Source organism: Thamnophis sirtalis, unplaced genomic scaffold, assembly GCF_051295495.1.
Source record: "Thamnophis sirtalis isolate CommonGarterSnake01/CBP01778 unplaced genomic scaffold, rThaSir2_p1.2 scaffold_2, whole genome shotgun sequence".
Taxonomy (NCBI): Eukaryota; Metazoa; Chordata; class Lepidosauria; order Squamata; family Natricidae; genus Thamnophis; species Thamnophis sirtalis.
Genome location: NW_028261382.1, coordinates 123,601,180 through 123,625,804, shown reverse-complemented (window position 1 = coordinate 123,625,804; position 24,625 = coordinate 123,601,180). Strand labels below are relative to the sequence as shown.

General features: G+C 42.8%; 1 protein-coding gene across 2 annotated transcripts in view; it reads right to left on the bottom strand.

The window, feature by feature from the left end:
• Nucleotides 1-24,625, bottom strand: part of RGS22 (regulator of G protein signaling 22) — a 107,277-nt gene that overhangs the window by 59,960 nt on the left and 22,692 nt on the right. For both annotated transcript variants that reach the window (XM_087706816.1, XM_087706817.1), the window contains 8 exons: nt 23,628-23,699; nt 19,091-19,757; nt 17,916-18,077; nt 16,157-16,337; nt 13,376-13,536; nt 6,141-6,246; nt 3,615-3,740; nt 1,178-1,279 (listed from right to left, as the gene is read on the bottom strand). In XM_087706816.1, the coding sequence (XP_087562942.1) occupies nt 1,178-1,279; nt 3,615-3,740; nt 6,141-6,246; nt 13,376-13,536; nt 16,157-16,337; nt 17,916-18,077; nt 19,091-19,757; nt 23,628-23,699 (1,577 nt within the window). The remainder of the gene's footprint in view (nt 1-1,177; nt 1,280-3,614; nt 3,741-6,140; nt 6,247-13,375; nt 13,537-16,156; nt 16,338-17,915; nt 18,078-19,090; nt 19,758-23,627; nt 23,700-24,625) is intronic.

The following is a 24,625-nucleotide window of genomic DNA, read 5'->3' as shown; positions in this document are numbered from 1 at the left end:
CAAAGCAGAAGAATGACTGAATGGATGGATGTAACAGAAAAACAAAAATCTGAATAGATTCCTCATATGCATAGAGATGCCGATTTTTCCCACATTCACAATCTGAACTACACAGTTATATGCATGGAAAATAAATCCTGTTCACTATTCAGTCTTGAAATCTGTGACTGAGAGACATCTTGTCCCTGCCCGAGCAATGTACTATCTAAATTTAGATAGGTTATGAGGTGGACGGACAAGTAAGAAAACAAGTAAGAAGATGGAAAGCAAACGTGGGCTGAGCTAAAAATAATAACCAAGGAACTGGATAACACCCTAATCATCAGCATAATCTCCTCCAAAACTAATTGCCAGAAAGTTTGTATTTATGACAGAAATAAATTTTCTTTCCTGTTATGCATCCAAAATACAAAAAAGGAGCTGAATTAGGAGGTTTTACATAAAGTCTATGTAAACAAAATGCCCAAAAATGAATTTTCTGTTGATGGATACATAGTGATTCTTTCATTTTAGCATCCCACAAATATTTCCAAATAGTTCCAATCTTCTATAGTTCATACTTAATAACAATTCACTCCATCAGGAAGGAAGGAAGGAAGAAAGAAAGAAAGAAAGAAAGAAAGAAGGAAGGAAGGAAGGAAAGAAAGAAAGAAAGAAAGAAAGAAAGAAAGGAGGGAGGGAGGGAAGGAGGAAAGAAAGAAAGAAAGAGAGAGAGAAAGAAAGAGGGAGGGAGGGTGGGAGGGAGGGCAGGAGGGAAGGAAGAGAGGGAGGAAAGAAAGAAAGAAAGAAAGAAAGAAAGAAAGAAAGAAAGAAAGAAAGAAAGAAAGAAAGAAAGAAAGAAAGGAGGGCGGGAGGGAAGGAAGGAAGGAAGGAAGGAAGGAAGGAAGGAAGGAAGGAAGGAAGGAAGGAAGGAAGGAAGGAAGGAAGGAAGGAAGGAAAAACAAAAGAAAGGAAGAAATCCCAAACACTAGCTGGACAGAAAACAGAATAATTGCATAGGAATTATATATCCATGAAATGCTTGGAACTGGGAGATATTTCTGAACAAAAACCATGCCTAGTTGATGTTTAGATAAACTCGGTTACTCCCATTTATACATATTTTGTTAATTATGATCCCAAACTATTTTCCTTGGGGGTAGAGAGAGTCTATGAACAACTCTTGTTTATGACTTACTTGTGCTTGCTTGCATAGTTTCAAAGGATGGAGGGTTTCTTGATAGAAAAGCTGATGATAATCCTGTAGGTCAAACCAAAAATATGCGCTGTTCTTCCATAGCTACAGATGGAAGAGATCGGAGGAAAGATATTACTACCAAGTTATTATTGCTTAGTGCAGTCTTGCTCAATTTGGCAACTTTAAGACGCATGAACTTCAACTCCCAGACTTCCCCACCCAGGTCTGCCGGGGAATTCTGGGAGTTGGAGTCCACATGTCTTAAAGTTGCCAAAGTTAAGAAACATTAGGTTAGTGTCCTAACTTTCAAGAGTTCTTCTGGGCAAAAGAACACAGTGATGATTTCTCTCCTCCCCACCCCCGCAGTAAAATTTGGATAGAATCCTTGCCAATTATATTCTATCCATGGATGGGTCTGATATTTTAAGGCAGTAAATTTTGCTTTAGAAACACTTCACAAATGGTGCTGTGCGTAAAAGACCAGGAGGGAAGGCAAATTTCAGGGGAATGTTTGTTTCATTGCATAGTAGCATGTTGGCTTGGTAAAGCAAAAGAAGCTCAAATGCTGAATACCTAGGACAGCATCATTAGAAGGTAGGAAAGCATTGAGAATTTGCTACTAGAACGAGTGCAGAATCATAAGAGAACATTAGTAATTTAATCTCTGACTTTTTTTGTGAAGATGGGAAATGAACATGGGTTTATACATAGGTTTGAAGGGGTAGCTAGAGGCAAGCTTCATTGGAGATCTCTTGTCTAATAACCATGCACAGTCTCTCACTGTCTCCTGATCTCCAAACCGGATCCGATAGAGTTAAACAAAGAACCCAAATCAGTCTTGGATGGGTTTTAAAGTAAATTCAGATGGTTGAGAGCAAAAGTGTAGGAGATCTGGTAGAATACCAAGGGACATTCAGTTCCTTGAGATCAATTATAAATCACATTTAATTCAGCACAGTTTGAGTAGTATTTTTGATCCTGGCAGAATGACAGCAATGTATATAGCAACTGAAATACATTATGTATATTTTAATGTACACTTTCCATATAGTAAGGTAAAGGTTCCCCTCGCACATATGTGCTAGTCGTTCCCGACTCTAGGGGGCGGTGCTCATCTCTGTTTCAAAGCCGAACAGCCAGCGCTGTCCAAATAATAAACATACTTAATTGCTTTAAAAGTGTATAATTTAATATTTAAGACCTTCGGTCCTCATGTATACAAACATATGGACTATGTTTGTATGCGAGAAATACATTCAGCTTTAATGAATTATGTTTCCAAATAAGCATACTCAGGATTAAAACATTGCAAATCTTTTACCTGTAAATGTCCCATAATTTTCAATAGGTGTCATTTGATAACACCTATAGATAAGAGAATCTATAAATAAGATAAGCATTACTGATATTTTCTAGATATTTTGTTGGAAATAAGATCCAGTGAAATAAATGGGGTGAAATTCAGTGAAATTACACTTTCAAGTAATTATGTTTAGAACTGAAATAGTATGGGCTCAACTTTAAAATAGACAGCAGTCCCAAACAGAAATTGCTAAGGAAACATTGATATTTCTTGAAGCATCTTTCATCTGAAGGCACAGCAGGGGTGGGTTCTGGCTTCTTCTACTGTCAATTCGCTCAGGGACATGTTTCGGGCACGTGCTTCATGCACGCATTCACAGGTTTAAAAATGCTTCTGTGCATGCGCAGAAGCAAAAAACAAAATGGCGACGCCTGCAGCGTTGCCAATAGAACTGGTTCGGGGGGGTGGCCGGCCGAGTTACTACCTACTCGGCCAAACGGGTCCAAACCGGTAGAACCCACCTCTGAGGTACAGGCACATATTTATATCCATTTATGTATCTTGTTTTTTCAGTGACACATTTTTCTTCCATTTTTAGTGAAAATTGAATAGATATATTCACACTTAAGACAGCATTTACTACATTGATTTCAAGAAGAAAAGTGATTCCACATTATTAATAGCCACCTTTAATTCTAGGAATGTACAATGACCTGCTGCGAATAGAACTTTTTCTGAAATAGAGAATAGTTTTGTTTGGAAGAATTAAATATGCTAACTACAACAGATCATCCAGAGTCATTTGAAGCTGAGACGATACTAAACCAATGCAAGACAGCCCCACTTATTCAAATGTTTAAATTCTCACAATGGAAAACTAACACTGTACTACTAGACTAAAACCACTTCAGCCAGCATATTTATTAAAAATACTAATATTCAGATGTAATTAGCTTAAATGTGCAAAACTGTAGATTTTGAAATCAGTCTTCAATTTCAAGCTAAACTGCTGATTTTTGGCCAGTCACTCTTTTGATTTTTACAAGCCTTTTTTCCTCCTTAAAGGTGTGGGAAGACTCCAAGTTATCAAGGAAAATCCAACCAAGAAATCCACCAATAAGAAATTATTCTTACCCTACAGTCTGATTTCTCACAGAAGTCAGTGAAGACGTAGCCTGCTCTGTTCTCCAAGAAAAGAGATTGCAGCATTCTTTCCATTTTAAAACTTCCAAGTTCGGAAAAATCTGGGGAGATTTTACCCTGAATAACAGAGTAAAATTCATCAAGATAATACAGTTTCATTGTGTCTTGGATGAAACTGTCTTTGTAACTGCTGTTATTTTTATTTGAGAGAGAGAGAAAACACAATCAGATATCTAATTTGCTTGGCTGTTTTTATTTACAAATTCCTCCCCCCACCCCCAGAGGTGGGCTGCTGGGGGTTCACAGCGGTTCGGGAGAACCTCTAGCTAAGATTCTATGCAATTTGGAGAACCCTCAAATCCCACTCCTGGCTGGCCCCACCCACCCCTCCCTGCCCCTCCCAGAAGTCCCCACACGGCCAAGTGGAGACTCAGGGAGGGTGAAAAACGGGCCTACCGGAAGTTTGGGAAGGCTGAAAATGTGGTTGTTTCCAGCCTCCAGAGGACCTCCAGAACCTGGGGAGGCCGTTTTTGCCTTCCTGGAGGCTTGAGGAAAGCTTCTGGAGCACAGGGAGGGCAAAAACGTCCTCCTGCCATAGTGAAGGCCACCTAGGCCACACCCATCATGGCCATGCCCACCTAGCAATGGGCAGAGAACCCCTTGCTAAAAATTTTGAAGCCCCCGACCCCCCTCAATTTCTTATATATGGTGTTAAATTTGTCTGCCTCCCACTTCCTTTCCCCCTGTTTTCTTCTTAATAACAGTTTTTCCCTTTTCAATGGCTACAAAACGCCATGTAGGTGATGGCAGTTTTTACATCCTACTGGTGCTTTGGTTATAGTTAGTTTATCTTTTTCACTTATTTGCAATAATTAATAATGAAGGGACCCTGGAAGTCTCTGTAATTTATCAGATTTGCTGTTTTGTTAAAAGGGACTTGTAGCAGCTGAGTCTCATTTAAAAATAAAAACAAAAACTGGCCTTGGGATTCATTTTGTGTAGCTTGTTCTTTAACCATTCTTGACATATGTCAAGTGGACATATCTTGATTGTGGTTTCAGCTGCAACAGTTAACTAACCATAGATAGTTAGGTGCATTTCTGGTATCTGCTGGTTCTTAATAGACCTGCTAAATTTTAATCAAATTTTCATCCCAGATTTGAGTCTGGTGACAGATTCAGACCAGAGACATGGTACTAAATTTTAGATAGCAATATTCAATTTGAAGGCAATTTTTTTCAGCTTTTGGACACAAACATAGATGAATTGAGAAAAAAATCTGTCAGGAAAAGATTAATTCATCGAGAAAAGAAAGGATTAATGAATACACACGAATATGCTCCATTGCAATATTATTTCAGCATTGTTATGCCATTTTCATAAAAAGGCAAGAAATTTTGCAATTAGCTATTATACAGGGCGGGGCATAACCTTTTCCTAGGGGGTCACAGCAACACTTGTAATAACAACACAAATAATTCATACACCATTCGAAAGCCCATCAAAAACTGAGTTTATTGACACGATTTAATAGTCAGTATGACCACCATTAGCCCTTCGAACAGCATTCAAACGAGGTGGATAAGAACACAACAAATCTTCAAACAGTTCCGTTCGATTTTCCAGATTTTTCAACACAGTTTCCAAATTCATTCTCAAAGTTTCAACCGAAACAAATTTAACATTTAATAGCTCATTCAATTCAGTTTTTTATGGGCTTTAAAATGAGGTGTCGCTGAAGTTGTAAACTGTTGTCGATCTTGCTGTGACCCCCTAGGAAAAGGTTATGCCCCGCCCTCTGGAAAATCTGGAAAATCGAACGGAACTGTTTGAAGATTTGTTGTGTTCTTATCCACCTCGTTTGAATGCTGTTCGAAGGGCTAATGGTGGTCATACTGACTATTAAATTGTGTCAATAAACTCAGTTTTTGATGGGCTTTCGAATGGTGTATGAATTATTTGTGTTGTTATTACAAGTGTTGCTGTGACCCCCTAGGAAAAAGTTATGCCCCACCCTGTATTAGCTGCACACCAATAAGAGGCACTACATATTTTTATATTGTTTTAATTCTTGATTGGAAGTTGCCCAGAATTTAGTATAAGATGTGGCTATTATATATAAATGTTTAAAATCAATCAATAACTAGTTTCATTTTTATTGGTACTCTTCGGATATACAGTAGGTGTATTCCACACTACATGTTCTATATTTAATTCTTTAACGAGATTTGAACCTACAAGAAAAAAGAAGGTGCATCTGCATAGCTTCTATAAGTTTTGCATTTGTTTTTATTTGTTGCTGCCCCAAATATATGAACATATTAGTTTTCATATGCCCTTTTGAAACTGTAAACTCTTGACGTTTATGAGTTTTCCCAGAAGAATGGCTATTCAGTTCTCCATCACCTAAAATAGTTCTCCTTTAGACATCCACAATTTAAAAAAAGCCCAAACATTCCACCTCTTCACAGAGAAGAGACTTAATGCCACAGTTCTTGGTACTCAAATGGTACTCACAGGGATCATTTCTGCATAGGTGTATTTTCGATCTAGTTGTGGTTTCAGGTAATCCATTCTATCACTAAGTGTCATATGAGACATAGTGCTGCACGCTGTTGTTGGCCTACACAAATGAAAAACAAATAGGCACAAAAGGACCTTGAGGGTAATCAGAGAAATTAAATCATGGTGGGTGTTGTTGATTCTGCACCTAAATAATCAGTACCATCACTTTTAACTGCTTCAAGGTAATAAGAAAATATATTAAGATTTAGTTCCTTTTTTTTGTTCTTAAACCTTTTATATGCATTCTCTTTGTGATGAGACCTTGTGTCTCATGAATGAAGAAACTATTCTATTTTTAATGGATAGAAAATAACACCAGCATCTGCCTATGCATGGATTTTTGCAAGTTCAGAGTACTAGGAAATAATAATGTATATGTATTAGTAGCGAAGCAGCTTATCCAATAGTAGGAAGGTGTCGTGAATTCATAATTCCATTTTACAATCTTTTCTTGCAACAGTCGTTGTTAAACAAATTTAATGCAATCATTAAACAAATCCATTATTTCCTATGGAGTGTTTTTGCTGAAAACCAGAAGCAAATGTCAGTTTTCAGCAAAATCAACATAAATTGCAATCGCATAACTGCAGGACATGGCAAAAGGCCATAAATACAGGCTGGATGCTCAGCAGTTATGTGACTCTGGAAGGGGGCTGGCTGTTGGAACTTTGGAACCAGATCATGAGTACTTTTTTGTGGGAAGGCTCTATTGTAACTACAAACAATTGCAAAGCTATTAGTTACTATATATGCTGAAGACTACCTGTTTTATTTAGGACTTATTTTGGCCTGAGAAGGTCACGGGGTTAGGTGTTCCCTGCTACTTGTTCTTTGGACCACTGTACATTCTGGCTCTTGTGGGGAGCAGGTAGACAGGTAACTGCTAGAATCTAGGATATGGGTGTCAAACTCGAAGCGTCATGTTGCCATCACATGATTTTTCATGACATTATCCTTCGCAGAGCTGGGGTGGGCATGGCCTGTATATGATGCATCCGGCCCATGGGTCACCAGTTTGACACCTCTGATCTAGGAGATGATGAATACTTTTCTGTGGAAGAGGATGTACTAGCAGTCTTCTGTAGAGCTAGGTCCCATATTTTTCGGACTATAAGACATACCAGAGTATAAGACGCACCAAGATTTTGAAGAGATAAATTAAAAACAATTTTTTTGCACTCTGCAGGCCTCCCAAACCCCCTGCATGCCTCACTTTTTGTGAAAAATGGGGCATGCCAAGAGTTTGAGAGGCCTGCAAAGGGGCTGGGGGGTCAAAAACAAGCAAAAAACGCCCCATTTTTCACAAAAACAGGCCTGTTTTTTGCACACAAAAAAAACCAGGGCATGCAGAGGCTTTGAGAAGCTTGTAGAGTGCTCCTGGGGCTGGGGGGGCACAAATGCGCAAAAAATAGCCCTTTTGTTGATCATTTTTGCCCTCCCCAGCTCCCAGGAATACTTTGCAGGCCTCCTACAGCCTCTGCACCTCCATTTTTGCGAAGGTGGCGGGGGTTCGGGAGGCCAAAAATGCAGTATTCAGTGTATAAGATGCACACAGATTTTCACCCTCTTTTGGGGGGGGGAAGGTGTGTCTTATAAGCCAAAAAATATGGTATGTTCCCTCTGAGGAAGCCATTTCTGGATCCAACTGATTTAGGTTACTATAATTTGATCTCCAACCTCTCCTTTATGGGGAAGGTTGTTGAGACAGTGGTGATGGACTAAAACTGCAGCATCCTGAAAGAAGCAAATTATTTGACCTCCTACCAGAAAGGGTTCAAGCCTTGGTATGGGACAGAGGTAGCACTGGTTATCTTCAACTCCTGGAAGCAGACAGAGTTATCCTGCAATATTGCCTTCTGAACCTTGTGACACCACAGTTCCTGACAACCTGTCCCATGTCCCATGACCTTGTTAAGCATGCTGCCCCATCAAAGCAATTGCTTGGTCTGGCTAAGGATGAAGTACTCCAGCAGCAGCTTTGGGAGAGGGATCTTCAAGTCTTAATGGACAAGCAGTTACATAAATATGAGGTAGCACTTTGCAACGGCAGCCAAAAAAGCAAATGCTATCCTAAGTTTCATTAACATAGGGATACAATCAAGAAGTTGTGAATGCCCCAACACTGGAAGTCTTTAAGAAGATGTTGGATAGCCATTTGTCTGAAACGGTATAGGGTTTCCTGCCTAGGCAGGGGGTTGGACTAGAAGACCTCCAAGGTCCCTTCCAACTCTGCTATTGTATTATTGTAAGATCAAGTGAGGTACTAACACCACTCTATAAAGCCTTAGTAAGACCACACATAGAATGTCAGTTGGTCTTACCTGAACTGCAGGTCTCTAGGTTCCCGTGGGAGGAGTCATTGATGGGATATTCTCAGACCCCATTTGCCTTGAGACCAAGGTTAAGTTGAGGCCACTGCCTCGCTTACTGGCCCCCAGTTTAATCAAAGGTCAACGGTATAAGAAAAATCTGGTAGGAATGGTAAGGAACAGCAAACGGAACACAAGATCAACAACCAAACCAGTCAAGAACCGAACCGACCTAATACAACAAGAACGCTCAGGTACTTCCAGCATCAGCACCCAATTGGGATGGGAAGTGACTCCTCCTATGGGAACCTAGAGACCTGCAGTTCAGGTAAGACCAACTGACAGTCTCCTAGCTGATCCCGTGGGAGGAGTCATTGATGGACATACTAACGCTCGATGTCCCAGGGAGGGAATCAGAAGCCTGAGCCTCCCGAGGTGCTAACACTCTCTGCAGAACCCGCCTACCAAATGAAGCCTCCGCTGAAGCGTAAGTGTCCACCCGGTAATGTCTGATGAAAAGCGAAGGGGAAGCCCAGGCTGCCGCCCTGCAAATATCCTCTATGGGTACCTGGGTTGACCAGGCTGTTGACATGACCACGCTCCTGGTGGAATGGGCCGTAATTCCAGCTGGCACCGTAAGACTACGCGCCTCATATGCTCTAGTAATAGCCAAACTGATCCATCTACCAATGGTATCTGAGGATACTCTAGCCCCAAGGGTGGAAGGCTGGAAGGAGACAAACAACGCCTCCGACCTCCGGAGGGGAGAGGTACGTTAAAGGTAGATGCGCAACACCCTCCTCACATCTAGTCGATGCCAGGAGCATTCCCTCTCCCTGGATGGTGCTGGACAGAAATCCGTCAGGACTATATTCTGGAATTGACCTTGGGTAAGAATGAAGGGTCCAGTCTGAGGACCACCCTGTTCTCATGGAATGTGCACAGATGGAGGACAGTACATTGATCTCAGAAATGCGCTTGGCGGATGTGATGGCCACCAAGAACACTACCTTCAGGGTGAGGAACTGCGGACTCATCGTCCTTAATGGCTCAAAGGGAGCCCCCATCAGCGCCTGCAGGACCGTTGAAAGATCCCAAGTGGGGAAACGATGAATCACAGGGGGCATAAGTTTGGCCGCCCCCCGGAGAAACCTTTTAATGATTGGATCCTGTGCTAGGGAACAGGAACCCAACCCTCCAAGAACCATTGTTAATGCTGCAACCTGCCTTTTGAGGGTGTTATGGGAAAGCCCCTTGTCCAGCCCGTCCTGCAAGAACTCCAGTACCTGAGGTATCGAGGCTTGCGCTGGATCTACCTGTGCAGAATGGCACCAGGACACAAAAGCAATCCAAGTGGCATTGTAGATGTGGGTAGAGGATTTTCTTCTGGAGGCCTCGACGGTCGTAATGACTCTGGCTGAAAACTGAGCCGCCTTCAAGTATTCCCTCTTAAGTGCCAAACAGTCAACTGGAGCCACTGAAGCTCCGAATGGTGCAGGGTCCCCTGGTGTAGAGCCACCTCCCCCCAGGGAATCCTCCAGTGGGGGGAAACAGACAGATCTATCAGTTCCGGGACGCAAGGCTGACAGGGCCAATAAGGAGCTACTACAATAACCTCTGCCCCCTCTGCTGCCAACTTCCTGAGGACCCAGGGAATGAGGGGAAGAGGGGGAAAGGCATACAGGTCCTCCGGCCAATGACACCACAGGACGTCCACATTCTCCGCACCTCGAGCTGGGAACCTCTGGACCTACGCATTGGCTGGTGTGGCGAACAGATCCATAACTGGCCTGCCAAACCTCTGGCAAATCCTGTCGAAGACCTCGGGAAGCAGTTGCCATTCTTCATGGTCCACTGTCGCTCGGCTGAGCCAGTCGGCTTCAGGTTGTCCATCCCTGAGATATGCTCCGCCCTCAGCGACAGGAGATGACGTTTTGCCCAATTCCTCAACTTCGCAGCCTTGTTCCGAAGGGCCTTTGAGTGGGTGCCCCCCTGCTTGTTGACATGTGGTTTCGCAGCATTGTTGTCTGTCAGCACCAGCAGATGCTTCCCCTCGAACTTCACTTTGAAATGACGGATGGTAGGTGGATCACCCTGAGCTCCAGCCAGTTGATGTTTTGACGCAAGTTGGAGGCTGACCAACATCCCTGGGTCAGCTGGGAGTCAAGATGTGCCCCCCAACCAAAGAGACTCATGTCGGTCGTCAACACAAACCTGTCTGGCTCTCCAAATAGAGCCCCTTTGTTCATGGCAGGAGACGTCCACCAGTGCAGATAGCCGGACTTGGGGCGGAACGGGAATCTGGAATGTCACATTGCTGGCACCGTCCCTCTGGAACGGAAGCAGCAGCCATTGCAGCTCTCTGGAGTGAAGTCGAGACCACAGGACAATCGCTATGCAGGAGATGCACTTCCCCAGCAGATGCGAGAGCAACACTACGGGGACAGAATGTGCCCTACGGATCTGCTGGACCAGTTGGCAGATACTGTCCCTACAATCTTGTGAGAAGTACACCCTACTTTCCACCGTGTCAATGACCGCTCCCAGGTGTTGCAAGCATGTAGAGGGCTCTAAATGGCTCTTCTCGAAATTTACGGAGAAGCCCAAGGACTGCAAGGTCCTAATGGTGAACTAAAGTTCCTTCTTCGCAGTCCCAGGACTGCGCCCCTGAACTAGGACATCATCTAAATAAATTTGAGTTCAAATCGGGACAGACTTGAGGTAACCCGCGACCACCATCAACACCTTAGTGAAGGTCCTGGGGGCCAAAGCCAGACCAAAGGGAAGGGCCCTGTTCTGATAATGGACCCCCCCCATATGAAAATCTAAGGAACCTCCTATGGTCCGGTGCAATCAGGATATGGAGATAGGCTTCTGTAAGATAAATGGAGGCCAGGAATCCCCAACCCTGATCCCTTCGAGGATAGACTTCAAAGAAGCCATTTTAAACTTCCGGTAAACCAGCCTGGAGTTAAGCAATTTTAGATCAAGGATGGCTCTCCAGCCCCCTGAACTCTTCGGAACTACAAAAAGGTTGGAATAGAAACCAGAACCCCTCTGGTCCTCTGGAACCAGTTCCATGGCCTGAATGTCCAGCAGGTGCTGGATGGCCTTGCACATAAGCTCGAGCTTCACCGGGTTCTGAGAGGAGGAGGAGATCCAGAAACGAGAAGGGGAGTGAGAACGAAACTCCAAATGCAACCCACAACGAACAGTGTGGAGGACCCATTCATCAGAAGTGATGAGGTCCCAGTGGTCCACAAAGTGAGCGAGGAGACTGCCAATAGGAAGATCCGAGCCCGGATCATTTATTCCTGCTGTAGGAACGGTCACCCACCCCTTGAAAGGGCTGCTTGTTGGGCTGTGGGTATCAATTCCTATCTCTATAATATTGCCTATCCCCTTGGTGAGGGTACCTAGGGGGAGAGTACCTCTGTTGCTACTGGTAGCCCTGCTCTGGAGGCTGATATGGAAGAAGAAGGAAGGATCTTACGCTTGTTCTTGTCCTCCACCAGCAGCAGGTCCAGGGATGCTCCAAATAGCTTGTTGCTGGAATACTCTGCTCCCACTAAGGTCCACTTGGACCAGGCCTCCCCCTGCCAACTATGGAGCCAAAGCAGTCTCCTGGATGCCACCGATGTGGTGAGTGCTTTGGATGTGTACTTGACCACATCAAGTGTGGCATCCGCTGAGAACTGGGCAGCAGTAGTGAGCTTTCTGATGTCCTGCAAGAGACATACCTCCAAAGCCGGAACCCTCTCCTGCATCTGGATCAGCCAGAGAAGGGTAGACCTTCTCTGCCCTCATTGCCCACATGGCTGCCTGGAAGTTCTTGCGCAGAGTCAGTTCAGCTCTCATATCTTCCGCCTTAAGGTTGTTGGCGATGTCGCCAGCCACCAGAGAGGAGGACGCCAAAGCCACCACAGGTCCACTGTCAGAATCTGTAAAGCCTGAGAGAAACTAGGATCAAAGTTATAAAACCGGTGATCGTTGCCGCCTGGGGTAGGAAAAGCCGTGGGCTTCGCCCACTGGGACTTGAGAACCTCCATGAACATAGGGGGAGTAGGGAGCTCCTCCTTTTCTACTGGGGGCTTGTGGAATTGCCCCTTTTTTGTGCCTGGAACCAGGGTAGACAGAGTGCTCCCAGCAGCAGGAGCCACCTCCAAATCCGCAATGGCCTTATTCTTGCGCAGAAGGGAACCAAATTGGGAAGGGGGAAATAAACCAGTGAACACGAAAGCCTCTGGAACAGGTTCTTCATCATCAGAGAAACCAACCTCCTTCTGACCCCCTTCATTTAACACTGAGAATATCCCATCAATGACTCCTTCCACCGGATCACCTAGGAGACTACTGCATCCAGTTTTGGTTACCACACTATAAAAAAAAAGTTGAGACTCTAGAAAAAGTGCAGAAAAGAGCAACCAGGAGACTAAAACAAATGAAGAACGGTTACAGGAACTGGGCATGGCTAGTCTAGGAGAAGGACCAGGGGAGACATGCCAGCAGTGTTCCAATATTTGAGGGGTTGCCACAGAGAGGAAAGGGTCAAGCTATTCTCCCAAGAACCTGAAGGCCAGATGAATAATGGGTGGAAACTGATCAAGGAGTGATTCAACCTAGAAATAAGGAGGAACTTTCTGATAGTGAGAACAATCAACCAAGGGAACAGCTTGCCTTCATAAGTTGTGGGAGCTTCATCACTGGAGGTTTTCAAGAAGAGATTGGACTGCTACTTGTCAGAAATGGTGTAGGGTCTCCAGCCTGAGCAGGGGTTGGACTAGAAGACCTCCAAGGTCCCTTCCAATTCTGTTAATCTGTACATAGAAGAATGCCCTCCTTCTCTTAGCAGGTATTAGGATACATTTTAGTACTTACCTTCCCCTAATATCTTCTAACCTAATTAAGTCATGAGGATCTTCCTGAACAGCAGTTTGACCTTGAGGTAGAATTGCAGATAACAGCCTGAGAGACCTTTGGGGACAGATATCCGTCACTGCTCCTTTTGAAAAAGTCGGGGTTAATCCCGTTTCTCCTCTCTAATAAAAGGAATGGAAAGGAGAGAAAGCATCTGAGAAATAATTCTTGCTTCTTCGTGTCTATTTTTATTTGATATCTTCTGTATCATATACTGTACATCAATGATGGCTAACCTTTTTCTAAAGGTGTACCAAAACTGTGTGCATGCGCCCACCCACCTGCACAAGCAACCCCCTGACCTGCGCATGCATGAGCACACACACACACACCCGCCCATGGGTGAGCAACCCCCAAGTGGGGGGAACTTTCCTGAAGCTTGGGCAGGGCGAAAACGGCCTCCCACAGCCCTCTGGAGGCCTCGAGGGGGGCAGCAGGGGCCATTTTCACCCTCCCTAGGCCTCAGGAAAGCCTCTGGAGCCTGGGGAGGGTGAAAAACAGGCCCAATGGGCCAATTGGAATTTCATACTTCCGGCTGATCCATTGATTGTTTTTCGCCCTCTCTAGGCTCCAGAGGCTTTCCTGAAGCCTGGGGAGGGCGAAAAATGGCCCAACGGCCCAATTGGAAGTTCAGAAACTTATTTAAAAAGTAATTTTAGTGTTATTCCAAAATAAAAAAAATGTGTTTTTCCAGCTCAGGTGAATTTACATTTTAAAAAGTGTAGGTTGGACTAAAACAACAGAAGCCCATCAGTGGTGGGATTCTTTTTTTTTTTTACTACCGGTTCTGTGGGCATGGCGTAGCTTGGTGGCCCATGGCTTGGTGGCCGTGTCAGGGGAAGGATACTGAAAAATTCCCTCTCCACACCAGGGGAAGCTTACTGCAAAATTCCCATTTCCTCCCGATCAGTTGGGACTCAGGAAGCAAAGAATAAATGGGGACGGGACAAGTCAGAGGCGGTATTTACCGGTTCTCCGAACTACTCAAAATTTCCACTACCAGTTCTACAGAACTGGCCAGAAGCTGCTGAATACCACCTCTGAAGCCCATGTTCAAGAACAATCTATGTTCAAGAGCCACAGTGTCGCAGTGGTTAAAATGCAGCACTGCAAGCTACTTCTGCTGACTGCCAGCTGATTGCAATTTGGCAGATTGAATCTCACCAGGCTCAAGGTTGACTCAGCCTTCCATCTACCCATGGTTGGTAAAATGAGGACCCAGATTGTTGAGGTTAATAGGCTGACTCTGAAAACCACTTAGAGAGGGCTGTAAAGCACTGTGAAGCTATATATAAGTCTAAGTGCTATTGCTGTGCCATGAAGTTTCAAGGAGTACCATTGGGGTCAATCACTGTAACTCTGACTATTCTACAGATTCATTGATCCGGGAACAAAATTGTAGGAGAGAGTGGAATGCAGGTTGCCTTGAATTCCTTGAGGAAAGTCAAAGTATAACAATAAAGATATGCAAGCCTGCATAGCTATGGTCAAGACAGAGATGTGGCTTTTCCATCTGCAGAAGCAGTTTGCCTTGAAATGCCAACTATATGAAATTACAGACAAGGGCTCTCGCTCTCTCTCTCTCTCTCCCCTTTAAGATTTATTTGAAGTCCTTTAGATGCTTTTTGTTACTCTCTAATAGAAGCAAAAAAAAAAACCCACCTATATACAGGTAGTCCTCAAATTACAACCACAATTGAGCCAAAACTTTATGTTGCTAGGTGAAACATTTGTTAAGCAAGTTCTGCCCCATTTTATGACCTTTCTTGCCACAGTTGTTAAATGAATCATTGCAGTTCTTAAATTAGTAATATGGTTGTTAAGTGAATCTGGCTTCCCCATTGACTTTGCCTTTCAGAAGGTCAGAAAAACTGATAACGTGATCCCGTCATAAGGATGAACCAGTTGGCAAGCATCTGAATTTTGGTCACATGGCTTGGGGGAAATACTGCAATGGTCACAAGGCTGAAAAATGGTCATAAAAATGGTCAAATAGTGATGCCTAGTGGTCATCCATATTTTTGCAGTCTAGATATGGGTACAGGTAGTCCTTGACTTATGACCAATCACCTAGCAACCGTTTAACGTTGAAAGAGATTCAGAGTTCTGATGGCTATGTCCTCCCCCATAGTCACATGACTTCATTTTGGGCACTAAGTAACTGGCTTGAAGTTACAGCGGTTCCCTCAGTCACGTGCCCACAGTTTATGTCAATTTTTTTTTCAGAATTACTTCCAGGTTCTGGCAAAAAAAATACCCCATAGAAAACAATGGGTTCACTTAATGACTCTGGCGTTCTGTTAACAACCATCACAACAAAGGCTATAAAATCAGACATGGTCATATGGTGGCCCACTTAATGACCGCCATGACTTACAACCAAAATGGTGGTGTCAGTTACGGTCATAGGCCGAGGACTGTATCCCAACACTACTTTAATTTAATTATTATTTGTCAGTGTACAACATATGTACAATGAGATTGGTTGAGCTCCCTCAGTGCACCCCCTCCCAACACAACAGAACTCACAATGAAGACAGAAACTCCCTAACCCAATAAATCATATTAAAAAACACCCAGTCCTTACACGTTTCAAGTCCATCTTACTACGTAGTTATGATGTTATTTTGCATTCAGGAGTCTGATAGCCTTCCAATCATACAGTCTTTTCCTTCAATGCTTCTAACAATGTTCAGACAGACCCAAAGTACTTTTGCCAAGGTTTAATGTAACAAGCAATACCTGATGACATGGAAATTCTATTTTTGGCATGCAAGATTTCGGCCTGAGTGGTAGCAGGGACACCATCTGTGGGAAAGGATCCACGTCAATACGTGGTTTCTGTTGCCGAGCATGCCAGATTTTCAGCTTGGCAACTGTGGCCTGAATGTCAGCTTTATGAGTTACACAAAACCGGGGACCCCTGAGGAGAAAAAGACTGGTTATGGCTAGATCTTGAACTTTATTTACGCTATTATTCTGTTCTCTTATTCAGATCCCCATAGAATAGCATAGAATAGCATAGAATAGCATAGAATAGCATAGAATAGCATAGAATAGCATAGAATGGCATAGAATGGCATAGCATGGCATAGAATAGAATGGAATAGAATAGAATAGCACAGCATAGAAAAGAATAGCATAGACTAGCATAGAATAGCATAGCATAGCATAGAAGAGCATAACATAGAATAGCATAGCATAGAATAGCATAGCATAGAACAGAATAGAATAGCATAGCATAGAATAGCATAGCATAGAATAGCATAGCATAGAATAGCATAGCATAGAATAGCATAGAATAGAATTGCATAGCATAGAAAAGCATAGCACAGAATAGAATAGAATAGCATAGAATAAAATAGAATAGCATAGCATAGCATAGAGTAGCATAGCATAGAATAGCATAGCATAGAATAGAATAGAATAGCATAGCATAGCATAGATTAGCATAGCATGGAATAGAATAGAATAGAATTCTTTATTGGCCAAGAGTGATTAGACACAAGGAATTTGTCTTTGGTGCATATGCTCTCAGTGTACATAAGGAGAATAAAATTACATTCATCAAGAATAAAAAGATACAACACTTAGTGGTAGTCAATGTTACTAATAAGCTATCAAATCAGACTAGGAAACAATAAAAACAATATAAATCGTAGATAGGTACTAGGAAGGAAGAGAAGAATAATAGTAATACATTCTTGGTAAATTATTGACAGTATTGTGGGAATTAGTTGTTAAGCAGAGTGATGGCATTCGGGGGAAAACTGTTCTTGTGTCTAGTTGTCTTGGTGTGTAGTGCCCTATAAGAGTCGTTTTGAGGGTAGAAGTTGAAACTATTTATGTTCAGGATGTGAGGGGTCTATAGATATTTTCACAGCCCTCTTTTTCACTTGAGGAATATACAGGTCCTCAATGGAAGGCAGATTGGTAGCAATTGTTTTTCTGCAGTTCTAATTATCCATTGAAGTCTGTGTCTGTCTTGTTTGGTTGCATTTATATGATCATAAAAATCATATAAATCAGAGGTAGGTTGCTCCCAGTTCCACCTGGACAGGCGAACCGATAGTAGTGGTGGCGGGAGACTCCGCCCACTTGCTTCTGCACAAGCGTAGAAGCATCACGCATGAGCACACTCAAACCAGTAGTAAAAAAAATTGGCAACCCACCACTGATACAAATCTCTTTTAATAATGATGGTTTTTATGTGATCATATACACATTGTCTTTAGGAATGTTTAATTAAATTGCACCTGCTCTTAATTGATTTTGCCTGAATCATTTTCCTTTGGCTGTATCAGTTAAGCCTCCACTATCATGAATAGATTCTTTATCTCATCATAAAGTATTATCCTTTTCTGCCCAGATTAAGTGGTCCATTTAGGAACAAATGGTTTGCAGAGTATAATTTCAACTCCTCCGCCATCCAATCACAAACAGCTCCAGTGTTCAGAAAAGCTAATCAGATTTAATTAAATGTAATATTTCATCCTTTTACCAGTAAAGAAGCAAAGGTTTCACTACTTCAGACTGGATGCCCCTTAAATTATACACATTCCATTGATCGCCATCCACCAGGTTGAGTTTGAAAAGAACTTCAAAAGTCAGGTAATAATCTCCATTGCTTGCCAGGTATAATTTTTTCATCCGATCAAGCTGTCTTGAATCAAGGAAAATATTAACATAATATATGCACAGGGAAATAATTCAGAAAAAAGACATTCAACTCTAAAGCTCTTTTACATTTTAAATGGAATTCCATCTTTCTTCACAAAATAAAGGCCAGGATTGAGAACATTTAGCCACAATAACCTTCTCATCCTGGTGCTTTCCAAAAAGCTGAGTTGGAATTATCAACTACACGTAGCCCTCGACTTACAATAGTTCACTTAGTGAGCATTCAAAATTACAACTGAAAAATGTGATTTATGAACCGTTTTTCAGAGTTACCATCTTTGCAGTATCCCCATGCTCATGTGATCAAAATTCAAGATGCTGGTTCAGATTCATGATTGTTGCTTTGTCCCAAAGTCATGTGATCACTTTTTGCAAGCCAAGTCAATGGGGAAGCCAGATTTACTTAACAGCTGGGTTACTAATTACCAACTGCAATGAGTCACTTAACAACTGTGGCAAGATAGGTTGTAAAATTGAGCAAAACTCAAAAAATGTCTCACTTAACAACAGAAATCTTGGGCTGGATTGTGGTCATAAGTGGAGAACTACCTGTATATCCAACATAAAAAGAGGAAAGTAGGTCCAATATATTTCAGGTTCACTAGTTTGGGAGATGCTACCTTACTCCTTAGTTACTAAAATATCAAATAAGATGTATTCTGGGAGAAATCTTGTATAATTTATAATTCTTGATACTTAAGAATATCTTATGTCTTCATATTTCTCCTGAGTTTTCTGCTTCTAGGTAGTCCTTAAATTATGATTATAATTGGGACCAGAAATTCCATTGCTTAGCAAGGCAGTAAAGTGAATTGTGCCTGATTTTACCTGCTTTTTTGTCACAAATATGGGAAACTAATTTGCTATGGTTATGGGAAATGAACTTGTCAGAAGGAAGATCTGACAAATAAACATAAACCAAAATGAAAACAGCAACTAAACTCATTCAATATCTTCACTGCCAAAGGCTCATTTTATATTAAAATCTGGAAATACCTTTTCTGCCTTTTAAAAGTCTTCATGACCTTCAGCCGTTCGATATCTATCCAAAGCCACCAGTATTTTTCTCCCAAAGTTCCTCTGATGAATTTTTTAAATCTTTCAAATTCGTGCCTGCTACCAATGTCGTAAGTCTTGTGGCTAACACACCAAGCTGCTCTGGTTTCAGTGTTATCCTTTTCTGATTTTGCAGAAATTTCACTCTTCACATCTGCTCCGTCAACTGCTCCATCAACCGTTGCGTCAGCAAAAGATGACTTTTCAAAGATGGACTCTATGGATTTTTCAGTGCCTACTAACTCATATATAAAAACTCTAGTTGTCTTACTGAAATTGATGTTATTAGGACTGGGTTCAGGCGGCTGGCCAGTGACTACTGCAACAGAATTTTTTAGTACGTTTTGAACAAAGGCAAAAGAAAAGTCATCCATAGTGTGAAAAGATGCCAATTCTTGATATTGGAAAATATCTTTCACACTTTCACTCTTTCCCTCCTCAGGACTAAAATCCCAGTCTTGTCCTAAATATGCTCTTAATAATGTCCCTGAAGGAGTATCAGGAAGTGACAAAGAATGACCTTCATCTATGCTTCTTCTGGCTTCTGTCTTTTGAAGAAATGGGACGTCAGTAAAATCGGGCTTCTTCTTAATTCTGGATTCATAACCTGTATGTAAATCACACATCAATCCTCCAAAGACCACCAACATGCTAACATAATCATGAATTCGAGTATGTAAAAATTGTTCTATCTCACTCTCCAGGAATGGTTTCTTTCCTCAGACATTTCTGCAAGTCAGAACCTAACTTTGAGTAGCTGAATTAATATTATTTTACACAAAAAAAAGCCAAGAACTACCCCAAGTCACCATCATTTGTCTCCTATCACATACAGTATGTCTGAATTTATTTTTCAGCCTGAATATGAAACAAAAGAGCATCTAGAGCTGTGATGGTGAACCTATGATATATTGGTGGGCATGCAAGCTCAGTTCCGACACACATGGGTACAGTGGTCAGCTGATTTTCGGCCCTTCTGGGCCCACCAGAAGTCAGGAAACAGGCTGTTTTCAGCCTCCGGTAGGCCTCTGGGGGGTGGGGAAGGCCGTTTTTGCCCTCCCCAAGCTCCTACAAATATCTTCTCCCAGAAGAAATGATTATATTCCAGAGTTTCTGCAAAACAGTTCTGGGCCAGGCAATTCAGCTGAGTCAAAATCTGGACCACTTTTATTAATATACTATTTAGACAAAACAAAGTCTAGATGGGTTCAGTTGTTTCCACTATTCTCCAAGCAAGTCCACCACAATAAACCAGTGATACTTCCTGCTCACAGTTTTATTTATTTATATTTATATTTATTTATACCAAACCTCTTAACTGCCCATTTCAGAGGTAGGCTGCTGCCAGTTCAGACCGGTTCAGGCGAACCAGTAGTTCCGGAAGCTCACCCACCCATCCCGGCACTATCAGGTCCTATATATCTCACTCTCTGTTTCGCTCACCCCATTCATGCAGGGCAGCTAATTTCCGTGCCTCGCCCGCTCTACTCACTGTGGCTGCCCGAGAAGTGTGCTGGAAGCACCATAAAATCGCCATGTGTTTGAAGCTGTGCACAAGCGCAGAAGGCGCAGTCAGGGGCAAAGCGTGCATGCATGTGGGCTCACACATTTTCAGTTCTGCACTAGGCAAACCGGTTGTTAAATTATGTGCAGTCCATCTCTTGCCCATTTCCAGTGGATTCAAATAATTTAACAACCAGTTCTCTGTCCTAATGATTTCTTCCAACAACCAGTTCACCAAACCGGTTGTCCCAAAGTGGTGCGAACTGGCTGAATCCCACCACTGCCCATTTCCTTCATACAGGGGCTCTTTCCCACAATATTTCCAGCAGTTTCCCACCCACACACTTCTCAGCTGCTTTTCATCTCAAAGCCTGGCATATTCCACCAACTAACCAACCAACCAAGCAATATCCCCACTACCTCCACTCTTTCTCCCTCCTCTGCTAATATCCTTAGGTTTGTCATCACTTATCCTGCATAAAATTTTGCCTGGAACATAATAGTCCCTTTTCATTCTGTGCACAGGAAAAAATACTATTTTGCAGCCATAGGAACCAAAACACCCAAATGTGACATACTACGTTAGTTTGAAGCCAGTGCTTCTGTGTTGAGGTGTCATCTTATTTACTTTATGCTCCTCTTGTATATTTACCAAAAATCATGTGGCCCATAAAAATAAATAAATGTCTTAAATTTGTAATGTTGTATATCTTCACAAAGGAAATAACGTTGTTTAAAAAACCCTCCGTTTTAAGCCTCTTGCACTTGTTTTTTTTTTCAATTCTGTACTTATATTAGAGTTGCAAGGTTTTCCCATCCCATTACTATACTGCTCCTCAATAAATGCAATGAAAGGGCCTTTGGGATATATGTTCCTTAATGTATAATTAAAAAACACATGTAAGGAAAGCCAGGGCATTAATATGGATGTGCTCAGAGGTTCCACCACAAAACCGCGGTAGACTAAAGCGCGTGTGACTAAAGCGCGGTGACAAAACCGCACCGTCAAAACCGTGCGACAACAGCGCGCCGACAACAGCGCGCTGACAGAAGCGTGCTGTAACATAACCCTAAAAATAACCCTAAACCTAACCCTAAACCTAACGCTAAACCTACCCTAAACCTATCCTAAACCTAACCCTAAACCTAACCCAAAACCTAACCCAAAACCTAACCCTAAACCTTACCTTAAGTTAAATCGTTCTTCTGTCGGCGCGCTGTTATCGGCGTGCTGTTGTGGGCGTGCTTTTGACATCGCGGTTTTATCGCCGCGGTGTTGTCGGCGCGCTTTAGTCTACCGCGGTTATGTCGTGCCACGGTGCTCAGATACTTTGTAAGCAATAGCAATAGCACTTAAGACTTATATACTGCTTTACAGTGCTTTACAGGCCTCTCTAAGTGGTTTGCAGAGTCAGTCTATTGCCCCAAACAATTTGGGTCCTCATTTTACCCACCTTGGAAGGATGGAAGGCAGTGGTGAGTTTCCAATTTTTTTTACTACTGTTTTGCTCATTGGTGCGTAAGCGCTTGCTTGTGCATGTGATGCTTCTGTGCATGCACAGAAGTGTCCGGATGGATGGGTGGAGCCTCCCACCACCACCACTACTGGTTCGCCCGATCCGGGCCGAACCGGGAGCAACCCACCTCTGATGGAAGGCTGAGTCAACCTTGAGCCTGGTGACATCTGAACTGTTACATTGCAAGAAACCAGCAGGCAGCAGAAGTAGCCTGCAGTACTGCACTCTAACCACTGCACCACCTTGGCTCATGAATACAAGAATGCAAAAATACCACTTCTAATACCCTAATTTTTTTAGAGCAAGTACAATAAAAAGCAGAGTTTTTCTGCCATGAATTTATAAACCAGGAATAATGAAGCCAGCATTATTGCAGCTGCCCACCATTCCAAATTATACTATTAAAATACAGTTGCAAAATAGATAAATTTTGGTGACACTCTTTCTTAACTTTTTAAAATTCAAAAACTGGGACTAAGAATGGGAAAGATGTTTTTTCTCCCTGAAGTCTCCTGGTTCCAGTCCCAACCTCCTCAAACTTCAAAATGACTGTGGTCAGCACAATTTTAGTTCATTTTGGGTTGTTTTTTTTTGTCATTCAAAAATGGGAAAAAGTCAGTGGTGGATTCCTAACCGGTTTACTACTGGTTCGCTGAGCACGTGCTGCGCATGTGTGCACAATTGAACAAAAATTAGTCAGAAAAAAAGGAAAACAGCTGAGGAAAGGCAATTAAAGATGCCGCCCTGGATCAGCTGGGCTTCGGTAAAGTAAGTATAACCCAGGGGCGGGTGGGCAGGCCCACTTTTTAAAAAAAACAGAGAACCAGTTTGGTCTCCATTTGAAGGCAGCACTACAGTCCAAACTAGCAGGAACCCATCTCTGGAACAAGTGTCGTCTGAGAAGCAAACCACTGCTCTTGTAGCCCATCAACCAGAGGTGGGATTCAGCAGGTTTTCACCAGTTCTGTAGAACCAATAGCAGAAATTTTGAGTAGTTCGGAGAACCGGTAAATACTGGCCCTGTTCCCATCTATTCTCTGCCTCCCGAGTCCCAGCTGATCGGGAGGAAATGGGGATTTTGCAGTATCCTTCCCCTGCCATGCCCACCAAGCCCCACCCACCAAGCCACGCCACATCCACAGAACTGGTAGTAAAAAAAATTGAATCCCACCACTGCCATCAACCCAGCCCAAAATTCCCTCTCCCCAATTGTGATCTCAGTAACATTTGTTACTCTATAGGAGATGATTTAAAGCTGGCAAATTGTCTCTAGAAACATCTTGTTCCCATTTGCAGTTTTAAGGTGTAATTAATTACCAAAAAAGGACAAAATCAGTTGGTTCTGTCTTCTCAGTGATATGCTTGGTGTGGTCCTTTGTAAGTCTAAATTTTTCCTTGATGCCTTAAATTTTGTTCGTTCCTGCTATAAATGCAACTTGCCCACAAATACTACTTACCTAAGTGATCACTGCGAGTAGTAACACTAATAATGGATGAAGAAGTTTTGCAAAGTTCTTGAGGCGTTATATCTGAAGATAAATGTACAATATAACATTGTTAAGAAAGAATTGGGAAGAAGAGGACAAAAGCTGGGTAGGAGAAGGAAATAGGTCCATTACAGGGGGGAAGGGCTTGATAAGATCATTGAAAACCATGGGGTGAAGTGTTATCAATATGCCGAACATATCCAACTTTACATCTCCATCCCTGGTGATGCAATTAATGCTGTATCTTCCCTCTCATGATGCCTGGAGGCTGGAGGGATTTGGATGGGGGACAACAGGCTTTGGCTAAACCCTGATGAGATGGAGGGGCTGTGAGTTCAAGCGGCTTCAGGATTTGTTGGTTCATCATCCTTAGTTCTGGATGGGGCTGCACTACCCCAGACAGACTCAGTATACAATCTGGGGGTTCTCCTGGACTCATAAATCCTGCTCGGAGCAGATGGCAGCCATGGCTAAGAGAGCTTTTGGGCAACTTCATATTATGTGCCTTTCGTGAATCCCTGTGCATAGTCACTCATGCCCTGGTCATCTCCCAGTTGGATTACTGCAACACCCTCTGCATGGGGCTACTCTTGTAGAATATCCATAAGCTACAACTGATACAGAACACAGCAGCGCAGACGATTTTGTACACCTCTCATGTGGCACATGTGACACCACTGAGATGCGAGCTGCACTGGTTGCCAGTTTGCTTTCAGATCTACTTCCAGGTGATCGTTACCTTTAGCCCTTTATGGCATGTGCCTAGGGTCTCTGAGGAACCACCTTACCCTGTTGGGATGAATCCACCTCACTCATTTCGGTGGAAAGGGCCTACTTTGGATCCCATAAGTCAAAGAATTTCAGCTGGTGGGGTCCAGGAGAAGAGCCTTTTCTGCTGTGGCCCCCATACTATGGAATGCTCTCCCACCAGAGGTGAGATCTGATCCCACACTCCTGGCCTTTTGGAA